This window comes from Hyperoodon ampullatus, assembly GCF_949752795.1.
Source record: "Hyperoodon ampullatus genome assembly, chromosome: 6".
NCBI lineage: Eukaryota > Metazoa > Chordata > Mammalia > Artiodactyla > Ziphiidae > Hyperoodon > Hyperoodon ampullatus.
The window spans coordinates 32349368-32367241 of NC_136919.1; the positions used below are offsets into that span (position 1 = coordinate 32349368).

Sequence of the window (17874 nt, forward strand, 5' to 3'; positions counted from 1 at the left end):
CTCAGACTGGACAATGATCACAGTTGGATGGGATGACTTGGGGTCACAGATGGGGAGGCAGGAAACCCTTGAACCAGCACTCAAGGAGAATGTCTTTGCATGTCCTGTGCACGACACCAAGCAGCAATTTCTGGGGTTTGGAGGTGTGTTATTTTTGCGATATTTTCCCCCCAAAAGAAGACACGAAGGTGGAGACCCTGGAGAGATGAGACCACCAAAATGGAGCCTTCACCAGGGGCGGAGCTGGGTGAGAGTCAGAAAGGCCTTCCTGCAGCACACGGCTCCCTTCAGGTCTGGCTGAGTCCTACAAACGCTTGTAGGTGCCCAGGAGAGCTTTGCAGTTGGGACAGTAGTGGTCCACATCCTACAGGGCGTCCACACAGAAAGGGATGAAGCAGCAGCCCGCCATGAACCCCAACAGGCACAGGCTCCGGCAGGAGAGCCAGGTGAGGGCGCTGGCATTATAGGACAGCTGAGTCACGATCATCTTGTTGCAGGAAGGACAACACATCTGGACCGTGCAGTCGAAAAAGGAGATGGGCTGCTGCACGCGGACTGTCTGCACAGCAATTGCATTGGCATTGGGGGCAGGCACTGGCTGGGTGTAGTACGCAGGCGGATTCATGCCCTTCCCATCCGGGCCCATCATGAGCCCCGTGGCCGGCCCAGGAAGTGTGGGGTAGTAACTGTTAACAGAAACTGTCTCTTCATAGGACAGGGGCGCAGTCGGCACCGAGGAAGGTCTCGCAGCCGCCTGGTAGGATCCTGGAGCAGACATTTTACCGCCGCCTGCGCAGCCAGTCAAGCCGGGAGGTCTCAGGAAGGATGCTTTTTAAATAATGCTGAGACGATTTAGTTAATGATTTGAAAAACAATTAAGTTTAACCCCTACCTCATATCACATATTAAAAAATAAATTGTACATAGTTTGTAGAGTTAAATGTGAAAATAAAAATCTTGGAGTTAGTAAAAACACAACAAATATGTAAATGAATAGTTGTCCTATTAGGGGGCTTGAAAGTATAAACTATACCAATGATAGAAAGCATAGAGAAAATGATCAATAAATTTAAACATAAAAATTTTAACTTTTAGGTATCAAAAAGCATTATTATTAAAGTTAAAAGTAAATAAAAACTAAGAAAAATATTTTATTACATATTAGGAGTTAATATTCTTAATCTATAAAGTGAACATCACAAGTCAATGTAAAGGTACACACACAAAATGCACATACACAAAAAAATAAGCAAAGAGGGCTTCCCTGGTGGCGCAGTGGTTGCGAGTCCGCCTGCCCCGGTGCAGGGGACACGGGTTCGTGCCCCGGTCTGGGAGGATCCCACATGCCGCGGAGCGGCTGGGCCCGTGAGCCATGGCCGCTGAGCCTGCGTGTCCGGAGCCTGTGCTCCACAACGGGAGAGGCCACAACAGTGAGAGGCCTGCATACGCAAAAAAAAAAAAAGCAAAGAACATAGACTATCAAACCACAAAGGGAGAAATACAGACAAGAAAGACAGAGAATAATACTAATTCTCTCTGTGTTTTGGGACTAGATATTCTTTTATTTTTCTGTATTTGCTAAATAATCAGGAAATATATCTAGAGATAGATAGATAAATGAAAAAAACATATTACTATGTCATCTTGGGAGTTTAATACTTGACAATGAGAAAGATGATGCTATCTGGAATCAGAAGTCCTGAGTTCAAGTCCAAGTGCTTGTTGAATGATCTTGGGCAAAGTCACTGGACTGCTTTGAGCCTTGGTTTCTCCAAATATAAAACAGAAGAAATAATCTTCATGTCATAAACTGCTGTGAAGAATAGATTTTAAAACTGTACATGGGAAAGGCTTTGTGAGATCATTACAGATGCCAGAGGTTCCTATTTCTGATCCAGTGCGTTAAGGCTTTTCCCAGCCTCCGAAAAAATCTGTGCATCTTCTCTTACAAATACCATATCCCTTTGCCTGATGAGGGTTCATGTTCCTGAGTTGTTGTTCAGGTGACAGTTCACCTGTGATGCCTTGGATTTTGCAGTCTCCTCAGTGGATGGGACAGGAGCATCTACTAGATCCTGACTATAGTCAAATGGAACTGTAATAACAAGCACTATTGCTTTCCTTCTTCCATGTTATATGCTTTATCATTCAGTTCTAGTATACACAGAGTTAATTTGATAACCAAGTTGATACTATAATTCCATGTTCATGATATTTAAAAAGTCCTTACTAATTTCAAATTCAGGGCTCTGTTGTAAGTCAAATGAGAGCACCAGCCTATCTCTCTTCTCAATCATAGGAATAATTCCTTTGTGAATGCTGCATGATATAGAGTGAACACAAAAGGGCCAGAACAATGAACTTTTCTTCTTTCACATGATCCCTGATAAGTAGAATAGTGCTATGTTTCTCCATTTATATCTCTATATGAAATAAAAGCAGAATTATAATTTTCCAGGTGAAAAAAACCTTACGCCACCTTTGTTCTTTGTTTTTTCTTTCCTGGTCCTAAGCCTATAAAAACCCTTTTAGAGTGAAAGATGAAAAGGAAAAGGTGAAGGAAAACCCTAAACATTCCCAAGGAGCAGAAGATGTTGATATATGAAGACCACAATTAGCTGTTTTGCTAATCCTCTGGGTTAGAAAAAAAGATGAAATGAACTGAAAGTCATCAAAATAATTTAGAGAAAGCATAAAAATTATTTACTGGTTGACTAAGCCGTTAATTATTGTTGGTCATGTAAAGTACAGTTTCTCATTTCTGGGAAACCTTAGAAAGGAAGGGAGAGAGGGAGGAGGAAGAGAAGGAGGGAAGGAAAAAAGAAGGTAACTGAGTTTTTGGTTTACTACCAGCTCAAGGAAATCTCTTTTGCTAGAAGAGCGGAAATTGCCATAAAGAGGAACTGGGTAGGTCTGGATCTTCAATACCTTAGTCTGTAATTCTGGGCAAATCACTTTTCCTTGAGACCATTTTCTCATCTGGAATAGATCAGTGGTTTTCAAATTGTGCTCCAACAGAACAGTGCTGATCCAGAAGCTAGACCAATGAACAATGGTGATCTCTATACAATTCACAGAAAAAAGAAGTAAAATAAAATGCTCCGCATTTGCTATAGTTTACTTATTTACATTTATTATAACAATTCCGCATTGTATGGATTTTTCTGAGCCTATACAACCATTTCTTGGATTTGAGATATCAATAAAAATTTTTTCTCGATTTTAAGATTTTCTTTTCCACTTTTAGAAAACCTTTGTAATGAGAACTTACTGTATAGCTCAGGGAACTCTACTCAATGCTCTGTGGCGACCTAAATGGGAAGGAAATCCAAAAAAAGGAGGGGATATAGGTACACGTATAGCTGATTCACTTTGCTGTACAGTAGAAACTAACACAACATTGTAAAGCAACTATACTCCAATAAAAATTAATTTAAAAAAAAACAAAAAAAATCCTTTGGCCCTACTGCCACATGCCTGGTGGCTGAGTTTTAGCAAATGACAAAGTGAACTAACTAACAGAAACAAATAGTAATAGGAGAACTTAGATACAATTAGTCATACTTAGGTTTTTTATTTTAAATGATCACTGTTGATTTTAAAGATTTGTTTAAATATAATGAATTTCTTTTGTTATGTGTACATATTCTGGTTTTGATTTCCTGGACTAGATACCTAACTCTTTTTTTAAAAAAAATAAATTTACTTATTTATTTATAATTTTTGGCTGTGTTGGGTCTTCGTTGCTGCACAGGGGCTTTCTCTAGTTGCAGCCAGCAGGGGCTACTCTTCGTGCATGGGCTTCTCATTGCCGTGGCTTCTCTTGCTGCAGAGCACGGGCTCTAGGTGCACGGGCTTCAGTAGTTGTGGCTCGCAGGCTCTAAAGCTCAGGCTCAGTAGTTTTGGCGCACAGGCTTAGTTGCTCTGTGACATGTGGGATCTTCCCGGACCAGGGCTTGAAGCCGTGTCCCCTGCACTGGCAGGTGGATTCTTAACCACTGGGCCACTAGGGAAGTCTGATACCTAACTCTTGACTCCAAATTTAGGGCTCTTCACCTCACCTATGTCACCTCACAGTAAAGCTATAAGAACATAGATCAGGGACTTCCCTGGTGGTCCAGTGGTTAAGAATCCATGCTTCTAATGCAGGGGACACAGGTTCGATCCCTGGTGGGGGAACTGAGATCCCACATGTCATGCCCTGTGACAAAAAAAAAAAAAGAAAGAAAGAAAAAAAAGGACATAGGATTTCCCTGGTGGCGCAGTGGCTGAGAGTCCGCCTGCCAATGCAGGGGCCACGGGTTCGTGCCCCGGTCCGGGAAGATCCCACATGCTGTGGAGCGGCTGGACCCGTGAGCCATGGCCACTGAGCCTGCGCGACTGGAGCCTGTGCTCTGCAACGGGAGAGGCCACAACAGTGAGGGGCCTGCGTACCGCAAAAAAAAGGACATAGATCATAATATTAGCTAGCAGTTACAAATTTTCATGTTCCTTATATACATTTTAAAAAAATCCTCATAACCACAACACTGTAAATCAACTACACTCCAATAAAAATTAATTTTAAAAAATCCTCAGCAATCCTGTAAGTATTTAATTATACTTCTTTTACAGATGTGGAAACTGATGCATGGAGCCCAAGGTCATCACTCATAAGAGCAGGAGCTGGAAACTAGTAAGTAGATGTTCGTTATTAGAGCTGGATTTGTCTTTATTATAAACATTAAATCAATAAATACTCACTTAAAATACCACCTTGAAAAACATCAGAAAGATACTAAAAAATAAACTTGTTCTGCATTCCAGACACTTAAAAGAACATGTAGCCAATGAGTAACTTTTGTGAAACACTGTTTTTAGCAGCTTGCTGGGAAAGCACACCCCAACATAATAGACAGAAGAGAGTATATATAGACTCTCCTGAAAGGGCAACTCACATGAAATCTACAAGGGGTCAGTCATGGGTGATGCTTGGTGGATGCAAAGTCAAGGTAACCTTGGTGCTGGAAGTTATTACCCAAAATCTGTACTAGAAGCATTGAACTCTGGGTAAAGGCTGTTTGTGGAATCGAATGTATGCAAGGATTTCAAGGTGTGTGCATTTTCAATAATGATTAATAAAACCGCACAGTTAAAATTTTTGTTTTTTACAAATTAGACAAACGTTTGGTTTGGTCAGTCTTTATGATATAAAAGAAATCTTGTGCTAGCAAAGTTTATTTGGGAGTTCTAAATCTTTTTCTTTCTAATTGCAAGAGAGAGATTCATTGTACAAATGTTTAAAAATCTAAGAAGCCACAGTGGAAAAAAATATATAATGTACCCATAATTACATCACCTAGAAAAAATTACATCACCTGGAAAAAACTACCGTTAACACTTTGATTATACTTTTAAAATTATTTTTCAATGCCTAGATGCACACACACGTTTACAAATATGAGATAGTGTTATACATATTGTTTTGAAATCGATTTTCCCCTTATCAAAAAATCATGTAAATATTTCACTATTATTTAATATTTCTTACAGAATTTGATAGCTATATAACTTCCTATTACATAGATGAACATAATTTCTTTAACCAGTCACTTGTTGTGGGGTATTAATGCCACAGGGAACTCCCTTGTACAGAAGTTTTTGATGACAGTTATTAATATTTCCCAAGTCAAGTTTTAAAAGTTAAATTCCTGGGGGGCTTCCCTGGTGGCGCAGTGGTTGACAGTCCGCCTGCTGATGCAGGGGACACGGGTACGTGCCCCGGTCCGGGAAGATCCCACATGCCGCGAAGCGGCTAGGCCCATGAGCCATGACCGCTGAACCTGCGCGCCCGGAGCCTGTGCTCCTCAACGGGAGAGCCCGCAACAGTGAGAGGCCCGCGTACTGCAAAAAAAAAAAAAAAAAAAAAAAGTTAAATTCCTGGGTTAAAGACTTCTAATACATCCAGAAAGATTGAAACTTTTCGTATTTCCACTAACAGAGAACTAGAGGGTCTATTTTTCCATATCTTCAACAACTGAGAATTATATATACTCTTAACAACTGGGAAATATAAATATACATATACATACATATACAGTATATATTTCTGCTAATTTTTTAGGTGTAAAAGAGTATCAGAGCTTTCATTCACATATTTGATGAAGATAACCTTTTTTCATATGGCCCAAAAGAAAATTTCCTTTGATAGTATTTGGCAATATTTTTGAGATTGTATGGAATTCTAGATTTCAAAACATAACAGTAGAAATTGGGAGAACTGGACTTTAGTCTTCCTTACACTATTAGCGTCAGAAGACCTTAGGTTAAATCATTCAATCTCTTTGGCCCTAAATTTCCTTTTGTATATAAAATGTACTCAAAATACTCACTCAAATCTTCCTATTGTCCCTGTAAAAAAGCAAATTAAATTATCTTTGTGAAAAACAGATACTGTGACACAGTTTTATTAGCAATATTAATAAGATCTTCAAGACATATTTATAATTACCAGACACATAAAAGTGGGTTCTATCATTTAACTTTAAAATGTTTTGAAATACTAAAACAGATAATTGACAATTCAGTTCAAACAAAGCAGTCAACTCCATCTTGTGTGTATATATGTATATGCACACACATATATGTATATATGTGGTTTATATACTTATATAACTTATATAGATCACTTATAAGTTCTACATTTCCTAAACTTTTAATAAGTCAATTTACTATTGACACGCTGGTATATTTCCTTTGAAAGTGATTTCTGAGTGTGTGCATTATGAAAAAATAATCAGTGATCATAACTTTATGTCTAGGTCTTTTACCTAGCATGAGGCCATTTTTCTATTTAATTACAAAATGTTTGTAAATAATTTTAAGCTGCCTAATATGTCATAGTGGAGATTTATTATTGACTAACCATTCCTCTTCTCCTAATCACAAGTTATTTTCAATTGTTTACTTTACCTCTGTCATTTTTTTGTGTAAATCTTTTCTACATTTTTGACTGTTTCCTTAGGGTAGATTCTAAGAGGAGGAATTAAGGGAACAAAAAGTGTGAACATTTTAAGACTTTAAATATATATTGTTAAATCGCACTTAAAAGACTTGTGCTAATGTTTAATTCCTCTAAGTATATATAATGAAAAGGCTTACTTTGGGGCTGTGCTAGCCACCACTAGACCATACAATTTTCTCTTAGTTTTTAAATTATAAAAGGGATTCCTGTTTGTACATAAAAAAATAACTCAAACACTTTCTTTTTCACCTTTCTCACTCCTTACCATTAAGAGTTTGGCATGTATACTATCAGACTAGTTTTTTAATCCCAAATCTTTTTTCTTTATTCTAATTTTAATAATATATTTATTTTGATGTGTATTAAAATTTATATATTAATAGCCCATCAGACTTGTGATTTCATTAGTTATATTACTTTTGATGGAGCTAAGATTTTTTTAAGTTCATTTAAAAATAATATATGTTAAGTAAATAACAGTACAAGTAGTATGGAAGCATGTCAAAAAAAAAAATCTTGAAGGTGATATCAGAATGATAACTTTAGGAAACTGCATGGAAGCATAGCTTGTAGAGCTGACTGCCTTTGACCAGCTCTGTGTTCCTGACTAGGTCACATCCCCTCTCTGGGCTTCAGTTTGAATGCAACTAGTAGGAATCTGGAAATACTGGTCTGTCTGCTAGACGGGATAAAAAAATAGACAATCCTTCAGTTGAGTCTTTCTTACGAATTTTGGTTAATCTAATCATAGTTGATCTAACACAGCTCTTTCTTCCTAAAAAGATCTTCTCTAGTTAGAATTTCATGTTAAATTATGAGTTAAGGCAAGACACTGGCTTTAAATTATTTTAACACAATATTACTTCCTACTAACTCTATAGTATGAACAAAAATGTTCAAATTAATCATAGTCTCCTTATTGGCCAAAGTCCTGTATTGCTTTTGAGTGAGTAAAAATCTAAAGTTCTATATAAATCCATATAATGGCATTTTAAAGCTAGTGGTTCCTGAAGTAGATCATGCATTTAGACTTTGACTCATCTTCTCTTATTCATCTTTGTATCCCTGGTATTCAGCCGAGTATGGCATATTGTAGATGCTAAACAAATATTCAATGGTTAATGGACATTCCGCATGAATGGTCCATATTACAGTAACTAGTTTGATAGAACTGTAAATTTAACTTCTACCTATGGGCAAAAGACTTAAAAAAATTTTTTTTTAGAACATTGCTATTGAAACATCTTCTTTGGTACTCAAAGGTATGCGTACAAAGATTCATACAGGGGAAGTTTAATATAAGTTATCGCAATTTCTGTTCCTTTGGGAGCTGTTCAGAATCATGAATTATCCACGTTTGTCTTCTTTCAGTCACTTCTCCCTAGGTGTGGACAGTAGTCAACTAGTTACATATGTTTAGGTTTGGGTTTATGAAAATATATTGATTTTTCGGTAAGGGATCAGAAAGAAGGTGTGTTAGTGACTTCACTTTTTTGATATCTGGAGAGTCCATAATTATCCAATTTTAAGTCTTAAAAAAACCTTTTCAAGGACTAGTCATTTCCAACAACAGTAAAAGATCTCAAAAATTCAAAATAAATAGCCCATTGAAAATAACTCAAAGAGTAAAAAGACTATATTGCATGGCATGGGAAATTAGTTTTACATAGGAAGGAAAATACCACCAAGTTCAAGAGGTGTGTGGTCAAATGTTTAAAGATGGAATAATTAAGACTTCTGAAAAGGCCATACTCTGTATTCATCTACTCTTTGTTTTGCTAAAATCATCAGCCTGAACAGTTTTGCAACTGGAATTTAGAAAGTGGGATTATAAACTGGAATTTTTTTTGCATAGTTTTCAGGAAGCAGGACTTTCCCTTTTTCATATGATATAATGTAAATATTGAAACAATGACATTAAAACATCTATTCACTCTTGTTTCAGTTGACATTCTATCTTTTTAATGTAGCCTCTGGACCAACTCTTCCTTCTTTCCATGATTCCTTCCTGTAGGGGATAGAAGTCCCCTTTCCCCCCATAAACACTTTTGAGAGGTCTGGACACTTTCCTTTCCTAACCTTTAAAAACCAAAATGATTTATAGACTATCCCTATCCTGCTAGAGTTGGGCAAGTAAGTGGATCATATTTGCATGGGTCACTCTGATTATAGGACTCCACTGTTTCTTGAACTAAAATTGCAAGATTCATTATTCTATTAATGCTCATAAAGTCACTCTTTTGATGAGCCATAATTTCCCTTTATGAGGAGTCTGTATGCCAGTCACCCATGATAAGGGAGAAGAAAGTCCAGACTTCCCACGTATTCATACTTCCTGGAACATTAACAAAGTCTTGAAATCCCATATGACTCCAGGGGAATAATGGCATAGGGTACAGTAACAAAAGGCAAATTTCACAGAGCCAATGTGTCCCCACGAGACTTGCCTCACATTGTTGCCTGTGTACAAAACCTAAGCTTTTCCATTTTAATTAAAAATTTTAGAAATTAACCCTCCTGGTGGAGAAGTTAACCCAACGAGGCTTGTATTATCTTTGTGAATATTCTTAGGGAATGAAACAGCAGGAGGTGTGAACTTTCTCCTGTATATCTTAATGGTCCGCTAATGGCAAAGCATAATTACAGTTACTTAAGTGCCAAGTTTGTCAAGGTTTTCACTAAAACCTTCAGCCACATCACTTTCCTTGAGTGACCTAGCTTTTATTTATCCAAATGCCTTCGTATCATTTGAAAGAAAGCTACCCCCAATCAAAACAAGCAGGCAAACAAAAAGCCCACTCCCCCACCATGTTTATTTCTTTCATGTTAATTTCTTTCCATTATCTTAGATGGAGAGTTAAGACACTTGTGACTTCAAAAAAGGTCGAAAAATGTGTGTATGGCATCGTTAACTGAAATTTTAGCCCTCCACATTCAAAAAGCAGGGCTATGCGGGAGTTTTGCAGTAGTTTGCTTCACGGCTTTGGTAAGTCAATTTGCCTCTAAACCAGAAGATGGTCTTCTAAAGACTGTCCTGTATTTGGAATGGAAACTCAGCCATTGTACCTTTCGCCCAAGGCACCCCCTTGAGAAACCCGAAAGCCACCTATCTCCCCCATCGGTCTCTGGATCTCCTCGCTGCCTTTGTCCCTTCTAGACGTGGAGGCTTGGAAAGGAGGTTTAGTTTCCAAGGATTGGAGCGTTTGAAGGGCGGGGCCATCTCCAAGTCCATCTCCCCTTTTTGTCCCCTTCTCCTGGGACGGGAGGGAGGAGCCAGGTCCCCCCGCGGCCGGTTCGGGAGCTCTCTATCACGGTCGCTCGAGGTGAGTCTGAAAGGGCGGCAGCCCGTTTAATTGCAGCGCAAGGTTAATTTCTTGAGTTCACCGCAGTCGGTCCGCCAGCCGCTTCCCCGGTCTTTGCCAAGTGGGTTTATGAGGTCTGAGGCGTGTTGGGGCGCGCTCACGTTCTCGCGAAAGGCTCCTCCCCAGGGCTCATTCCCCGACTGCGGGAAGCCCTTTGGTGCCCCAGGAGTCTTGGGTTTCCTCTGACCTCGTAGCTTCCTCCTCCCTCCGCACCGCCGGGTTCCCCGCGCCCCTGCCCCCTGCCCCCGGGGAAGGGCGGCCCCCATCTTAGGACTTCCGACCCAAGCCAACCAGAAGGAACCTTCACGTCGATGAAGATTTTATCACAGCCTCCAAAACCCAGCAGTAATAGAAGCTTTCAACCTGAAATACGATTGTTACTTTCCCGGTGCAGAGCTTGACAGAAAAAGTCAGCTTTTTATTAAAGACAAAGAGGTAAATTATCAGCCGGGGCAGTGAAGGGACGGTGGAGACCTGGCGTGCTTCCTCTCGGTGCCACGAGGAATTTATGGGGGAGCGGCGGCCAGGGCTCAGACACCCCTGGGGTCCCGGGGGGGGGAGCTCGGGGCAGAAGGACTATCCCCAGGTCCTTCCAGGCACCTGGACTGGGAGCCCTCCCAAGTCTCTTCAAAGCCAGGGTCATTTCAGTCCTGAACAGCCTTACCGTCTTCCTCTCTCCTTTCTTCTTTCTCTTCTTGCTTTGACTCCTGTTTCCCTTTCGCCTCTGAGCTTTCTCCTCCTGGTTCTCCTCTCCCTACTTTTTCTCTTCCCTCTCCTCGCTTTGCCTCTCCCTCCCCCTCCTTTCTCCTCCACCGCACGCGTAGTGTCATTTATTTATTTATTTATCACCCCCGCCATCAACACCCTTTTAGGGCTCCCAAGCTTTTCAATGTGAGTGGGAGGAGAAAAGGGCAGGAAGTGTTGACTGGAAGGGGGTGAAATCGTGTCTCTGGGTGAGAGATTCTGCCCCGGAATAAACGATTGGGGAAAAGCTTGGAAAAGGATTCCGATCTGTTTATAAAACCCCGCTGTCTGGTGGGAACCAACTCCGCGCGCGTCTCCTCCTCCCCTTCATTGTGTGGGTTTACGGGGATATCTTCCCGGACTGTTGTTGGGTTTGCGGGGGAGGTTGTGAGTATTACAGAGGACAGTCTTGCCCTGGATCCTCCCCACCGCGCCTTCGCCACCGGATGCGCGCTCCCCAATGCAAAGGAATCCAGCAACATCCCCCAATTCAGACGCGGACAAAAGAAACTTTAATTAAGGTCTCTGCCCCGCGCGCTGCGTGTTTCTCTCTCCCGAGGCTGTTGATGTCCAGCTCGAGGATGCGAGAAATAGAAATGGTACAAGCAGCCCATGCCCTTGAACCTCAATTGCTTCTGACTTGCTATATTGATTTTTTTATACTGTAGGCACCACCCCCCGCCCCCTCCCCACCATCAGATTAAAGCCTTAGGAGACGTTAGACCTAGTGAGAGAGGAGGGTAAACCCACTCCTTTGCAAAACAAATAGTTCAGAACGATTTGTGGGAAATTACACTAAATAAAAATTCAAGGTGTGAAAGCTTCATCTTGGCTCTCTTGTCTTCAACACCATGACACCTTATCATTAGGAGCTCTGATTGTTACTTTCCGAGCCTTTAGATGATCAGCCAGAAAGTGCAAGCAACGCGGGGCTGGAGAGTGTAAAGTTATTCAAGTAGGCTTTTTTTTTTTTTTTTTTTTTTACCCGTTTTGGTGCGCCGTCAAAACACTTAACAAGTTAGGAAAAGAAAGTGGTGGTTCCGAGGCTCAGAATGATGGGTTCTTTCCTCCCCCACCCCCCTTACCATATCAGAAAAGAAATAAAATGCACAATGAGCCTTTATTTCGGAGGAGAAGACTTCAAAATACGTGTCAGTAATGGACAATTTGAGCTTTTCACTGGAGATACACCGCAAGCTGGAAAGGGATTAAAAAGCCCCACGTGGTTGATCTGGGTTTAGACTTGCAACCTCTAGTTCCCAATGTGTGTTCTTTGCAAAGATTGGCCTCTAGATGGATGCGTGCGAGGGACTCTCTGGGGCCGGGGCTCGGCGCCTCGGGCAGGGCTGATGGGAGCGCTATGAGCGACCGGGCAGGGTCCTCACTGGGGGCTTCCTCTGCCGGCCGGGGCGGCCGGGCGCCTCCGGGACGCGAGCGCGCACGCCTCAGCCCGGCCGCCGCGCTCCTCGCACCGCCTTCTCCGCAGGTCTTTATTCATCTCATCTGCCTCTTCCCCTTCTCCTCCTCCTTTGCCTCCTTCTCCTCCTCTTCCTCCTCCTCCTCCACCACCACCACCACCTCGTCCTCCGCCACCGCCTCCTCTCGCGTCTCACTGGCCTGGCTCTGTGTTGCTCTGAGTGACAAAGACAATGTCCCAGCCTTAACTTTGCAACCACCTTGCCTCCTTCTGGGGTTCAGCGGGGCGGGGGGGGCGGGCGGGGGGGAGGGGGGACAGCAGCCGCAGCCTCAGCATCTCCTCCACCTTCTCCTGCTCTTCTCAGCTCTTGGATAATTCTTCCTCCCCCCCCCCCCTCCAGCCCTTTCCTCATTTCTTTCTTTCTTTCTTTCTTTTTTCTTTCTCTCTCCTGCGCGTTGTTGTTGTTATTAGAAAGGCTTCGCGCACCCCCTGGTGCTCCGGCGTTTTGTGTGGCAGGAGAAGATTGTCTGCCTTCTCTCTTTCTGTCTTGCTTTCTCTCTCCCTCTGGTTGCTCATTATTCAGAGAGAGACACAGAGGGAGGGAGAGGGAGAGAGAGAGAGAGCGCGCGAGGGAAAGGGAGAGGAGAGAGAAGAGGAGAGAGAGAGAGAGAGAGGGAGAGAGTGAGAGGGAGAGGGAGGGAGGGAGAGAGAGGGAGAGGGAGAGAGAGACGGATATCTCAGGTCATCTGCAGCTGCAGCGAGTCTGAAGAGCCGAGGAAGGCAGGGAAGATGGCGATCCTCCATTGCTGAGACCCGGCAGAAGCACATGAGACTCCCAAACAACTTCCACAACAATAACCCGAGCAGGAAGAGGAGAAAGAGAAAAAGGATAAGGAGGCGGTGGGGCTGGAGAACCCGAAACACCTCCCGGCGCCGGGACGCTTCTTCAGTAAGTTACTGCAATTAACCAGCACCTCGGGGTGGTCCGAGTGCTGCGGGGAGGAGAGCACGGGGTGGTGGAGGCACAAACGCGCTCATTCATTCGGCCAAGGAGGGTTGGTGGAGCGGGGAGGAGAGGAAGTCCCCTGCATGGACTGGCTGTTGGAAGAGAAGAAGCGAGAGAGAAGAGGAGGGGGGGGGGGAAGGAGGAGGAGGAGGGAGAGAGCTGGAGGGGGAGGAGGAAGAGGAGGAGGAGGAGAAGCGAGGGAGGAAGAGGAGGAGAAGGTGGTGGTGGTGGCGGTGGAGGTGGCTGTGCTTTTCCTGCTGGCTGCTCCTTCTGCCGGGGGGGAGCGGAGCGCTGTGGCTTAATTAATTTCGTGTAGTTCTGTGGAGAGAAGAGAAAATAAAAGATGAGTGAGGAGAGAGCTGGAGCCTTAGGACGGATGCTCCTGGTGTGGGCACAGGAGTAAGGGACAGAGAGGGGGGCGGAGGGCGGGAGTCGGGGAGACCTGAGCCGAGAGCCAGAGGGAAAGAGCGAGGGGCAGAGGAGGGAGCGCTCCCGGCCGCCCCGACCTGAGCGGGTTGACCTCTTTCTTTCTCTGTCCCTCTCCTTCCTTTCCCCCCTCTCTGTCTGCTTGTCCCCAGCCCGATGGCAAAGCCGTGCGGATTGGCACCCCCCTCTTCCTCAGGTATTTGGCTCGCTCTCTTCTCTCCCCGAAGTTGGGATGCGGGGTCGGGATGTGTCGGGGGGCGGCGGCGGCGGCTGCCGGTGCTGCCGGTGAGCAGATAGGCGAGGAGCGGGGGGCGCCGGCCGGCTGGGGGGCGCAGGTTCAGGAGCAGCTAGGAGCTGTCTCCAGGCTGGGGGTTCAGAAGCGTCTGGTGGAGGAGGACAACGGTTTCTGGAGAGGAGAAGCCATTACACACGCTTGGTTCTCCTCGGAGGAGGGGAGAAAAGACCCCAAGCAGGGGCCTGGGGGTCGCCTGACTCCTGGTGCAGTTCCCAGGGGTCTGTCCTCCTTCCAGGCGCGAGGGGAAGCCGCAGCCGCCCACCAGAGGAGCAGCCCCTCTCTTTCCCTTTCTTTATCTCCCTGTCCTCCATTTGCAAGCTGTCTGCTTTGGTTCCAGTCCAGACTCCAAAACACAAAGCTTCTTCTCACGTTCATTCTCCAGGCTTTTCACCATTCCTGGAGGAACCCTCATTTTCTTTTCATTGTAGCTTCTAACCTACAGAGAGGGAGGGAGGCTGCCTGGAGTTCCTTTTATATTCCTCCCCTACTGAAAAAAAAAAAAAAGTTTCATTTTTAAGCACGCGTCTGGGATGGGAAAAGACCAACCAGTTGGGGCTTTCTCCCAGGGCTCCCGGGGGGCCGTGTCTGAGTGTCTGTGTTGGCTGTTTGGTTTGCTTTGGTTTTGTTTCTGGTGGTGGCTTGCAGGATTTTTGAGGAAGTAACTAGTTTGGTTGAGAGCTGGGAACTGAGTCAGGTAAGCCCGTGTCATGTTGTAACTCCACCAGAAAATGGAGGAGAGCGGGTTTCCAGGAGACAAAGCTGAGAAGTGTTTATAAAATTATGGATGTCTCCATTTTGAAGCTCTGTTGGTGATGGCTGGAGGAGGAGGCTTGCCAGCCTTCTCCTTCTCCCTTTCCAGGGGGTGAATCTTGTGGTGGCTCCTCACTATCTGTTCATTATGCAAGGAAATGAGGGGCTTGGAAGGGCTGCTCACATTTTTCTCCCACCTAAGGAGTGCTTTCACAAGTTATGGAGGCGTTTGTTGCCAATTTAAAGTAAACTTTTGGAATTTTTTTTCTCTCCTTTTGAGTGGACCTGAGGGTTTTGACCTCCTTCGGGAAAGGCAAGGAAAACCTTAAACATTTTTCCACTGAGGTCTTCACACAACTTTAAGCTGCTCCAGGTCTCCTGCAAGTCGCCAGGAAATGTGATTTCCTCATTGTGAAGATGGTGGTGGCCCTGAGCTGAGATTTTTGGAGTTCTGGGGCTTGGTTATCATCATGTTTTGATGCATTGCAAGACTTTATTGTCTGGTTGGGGTTGATTTCTGCAAAACAACAGCAGCAACAGCAAATCCTGCAAGATCTCAGAGGAACTCTAAGACTGGCTGACACCAGTTTCTTGAAGGTCTACATTTCTTTTCAGGATGCTCCATTTGTGTATTAGGCCTTCTTTTAGTTCCTTTGTTTTCCCTCTTCCCTTCCATTCTGCTGTATTTTTCTGTGTTCTCAAGTATTGTTAAGTCTTCAGAAATATCAGATGTCTTCTTAACAATGTCACTATGGAAACAAAATTTTAAAGTATTATGTCAGTTGAGAAAACCTTCTGTCCAGGTAGCTTCACCTTTCTAATTGGGAGGAATTTATTAGTCTTAGAGGAAGACATTTTGTGAGGATGATTTGAAGAAAGGACCCAAACCTACCCAGTCCACACACACTGATTGGAGTTCTTCACAGATTAGTTCTAGAGAATGTATGTAATTGATCCAAGTAAAGAACTAAATCCTGAAATGCTTGAGGAATTTATAAAAGCCAACCATGAAGATGTTGCTTTTCCATTAGGTAAGGTAGCCATCTTGAGGATGAGGGAAGATGTTGGAAGAATTTTAGACGGACTCTTGAAGATAGGTGAGGAAGGCTCCACAGTGGAATGAAAACTTGGAGGAGATTCAGAACCAATTAATAATATATTGTAAGGAGGCTGATTGGACCTCGTTTTCAACTAAGGAGAAATATAGCAAGGTACCAGCTTCAACAGAAATAAGGAACACATTGGTGAGCGACTTATACCAGCTTTTTTCTTGCTTTGCTTTCTCATTATGTGTCAGATTTGCGTGTGTGTAAAGTTCTTTCTGTCCACAGTATTTTTGTGCAGATTGAGGTGGTCTTAGATTCCAGATGTAATTATATTCTGTTAAGTAACTGGGAGCAGTGTCATTCAGTAAATGCTCAGTGCTGTATATGACAACATCACATTTTTCAAACCAAACTGTTGTGTCATTAATTGAGGGTTATTGTTCTTCTGACGGGTGTGAAAGGAGAGGAGAAATACATGGTTTTTTAGCTGATAATTGTCCATGGTCAATGAAGTAAAACCCTGTTTTTGCAGACGAAGATGTATGGTTTTCAAGATTTGCAGTTGATGTGTATGCTCATTTAAAAATACTTCTCTTCAGAGCTCTGCTTCTTTATTAAAAATCTAGGGCTCTCCAAGAGCACTTAAAAAAATCTTACTTGGAATCCTACCTTTCATTATTCATTTATTGAATGTTACTTTTTGATACCATTACTTTTGCTCTTAAGTAGAATGTCAGCAGTGTTATATTTCAAATTACTAATGCATGTATGTATTTGCTACATATTCAAACTCGGAAGTTCAAATGCAATGGGATAAAAAGAGTTGTTTGGGGAAGTAATTACCAGATAGTTTTGCATCTAATTAACCATATATGTCTATGTAAACATAAGTACGTTATAGTTGATCTTGAAGCACACCTACCTGATGTCTTTGTTGTTGATGTTGATACCAGGAAATCTGGTTCATTACTTCTTTCAGTAGGGAGAAAAGCTGACACACTGGTTGCCCGTCCAGCAACCATGTTTTTTGACTCATATTTTTTACTTTGCAACCAAATATTCAGCCTTAGAGCTGAGGTTTTCTGGAGGGAAAAAATTAGGTATCTAAGAGGCATTTTGGAGTTTGAGAATGTGTTCTAACTGGTTACCTAAGAGACACATCCATCTCTGATGCTCTTCACCAACATGAGAAGTACCATTATATTCAAGACATGGTTTCTTGCATTTTTCTAGATATATGCCTTAGAACTGGGACAAGTATTTAGGATAAACCACTATGAGAGAAATAAAGTGTCCAATGGAACCTTCTCATTTGATGTCAAAGCTCAGAGATCCTTTTTGTTTTTGAGACGTCAAGTTGATGAGGCTCGTTAGGCAAGTTTTTACCTAATTTGCTCTAATATATCACAGAGAGATCATTCTGGAGAAGTATATGTGAGCTGTGATGCACACTGCCATAAAGAAGATTCTTGTTGGGTCTTTGGATTCCGTAATCCTTCTCATGTTAGATTTATGTCCATCTAATTAATTGATCACATTCCTCCAGGATTTGTTTTTTTCCTTACTCTTTGGAGTTGGAGACAACTTTTAGATGAAATAATTATTTTGCATATATATGTGTATATATTTTTAAATTTTCTTTCTAATGAGTCTTCTGGAAGACAGTAGGGGAAAAAAGAAATCCAACTGTACTAATGGACTTTGAAGTACTTGTGGTCAGTTTTCCTGAAAGGAAAGAATGGTAAAGTTGCCTTGGGAAAGAGTCCCGTTTTCCGTGTGATGGAGTTTAATAGGGTCTCCTCTATCTTGGATTCTTTCCTGGTAT

At 42.8% G+C, this 17874-nt stretch overlaps 2 protein-coding genes across 2 annotated transcripts in view; one reads left to right on the top strand and one right to left on the bottom strand.

The window, feature by feature from the left end:
- Positions 1-364: 364 nt before the first annotated feature.
- On the bottom strand, positions 365-778 carry LOC307054650 (lipopolysaccharide-induced tumor necrosis factor-alpha factor homolog; the record flags this gene model as incomplete). The annotated part of the gene is made up of 1 exon (XM_079706451.1): positions 365-778. The coding sequence occupies one exon, from the start codon at positions 776-778 to the stop codon at positions 365-367; it is 414 nt and encodes a 137-aa protein (XP_079562577.1).
- A 12479-nt stretch (positions 779-13257) lies between these two features.
- The window catches only part of ZNF462 (zinc finger protein 462), a 141683-nt gene continuing 137066 nt past the window's right edge, over positions 13258-17874 (top strand). Inside the window, exon 1 of the mRNA XM_079705815.1 lies at positions 13258-13475. The gene's annotated coding sequence lies outside the window, so the exon portion shown is untranslated. The remainder of the gene's footprint in view (positions 13476-17874) is intronic.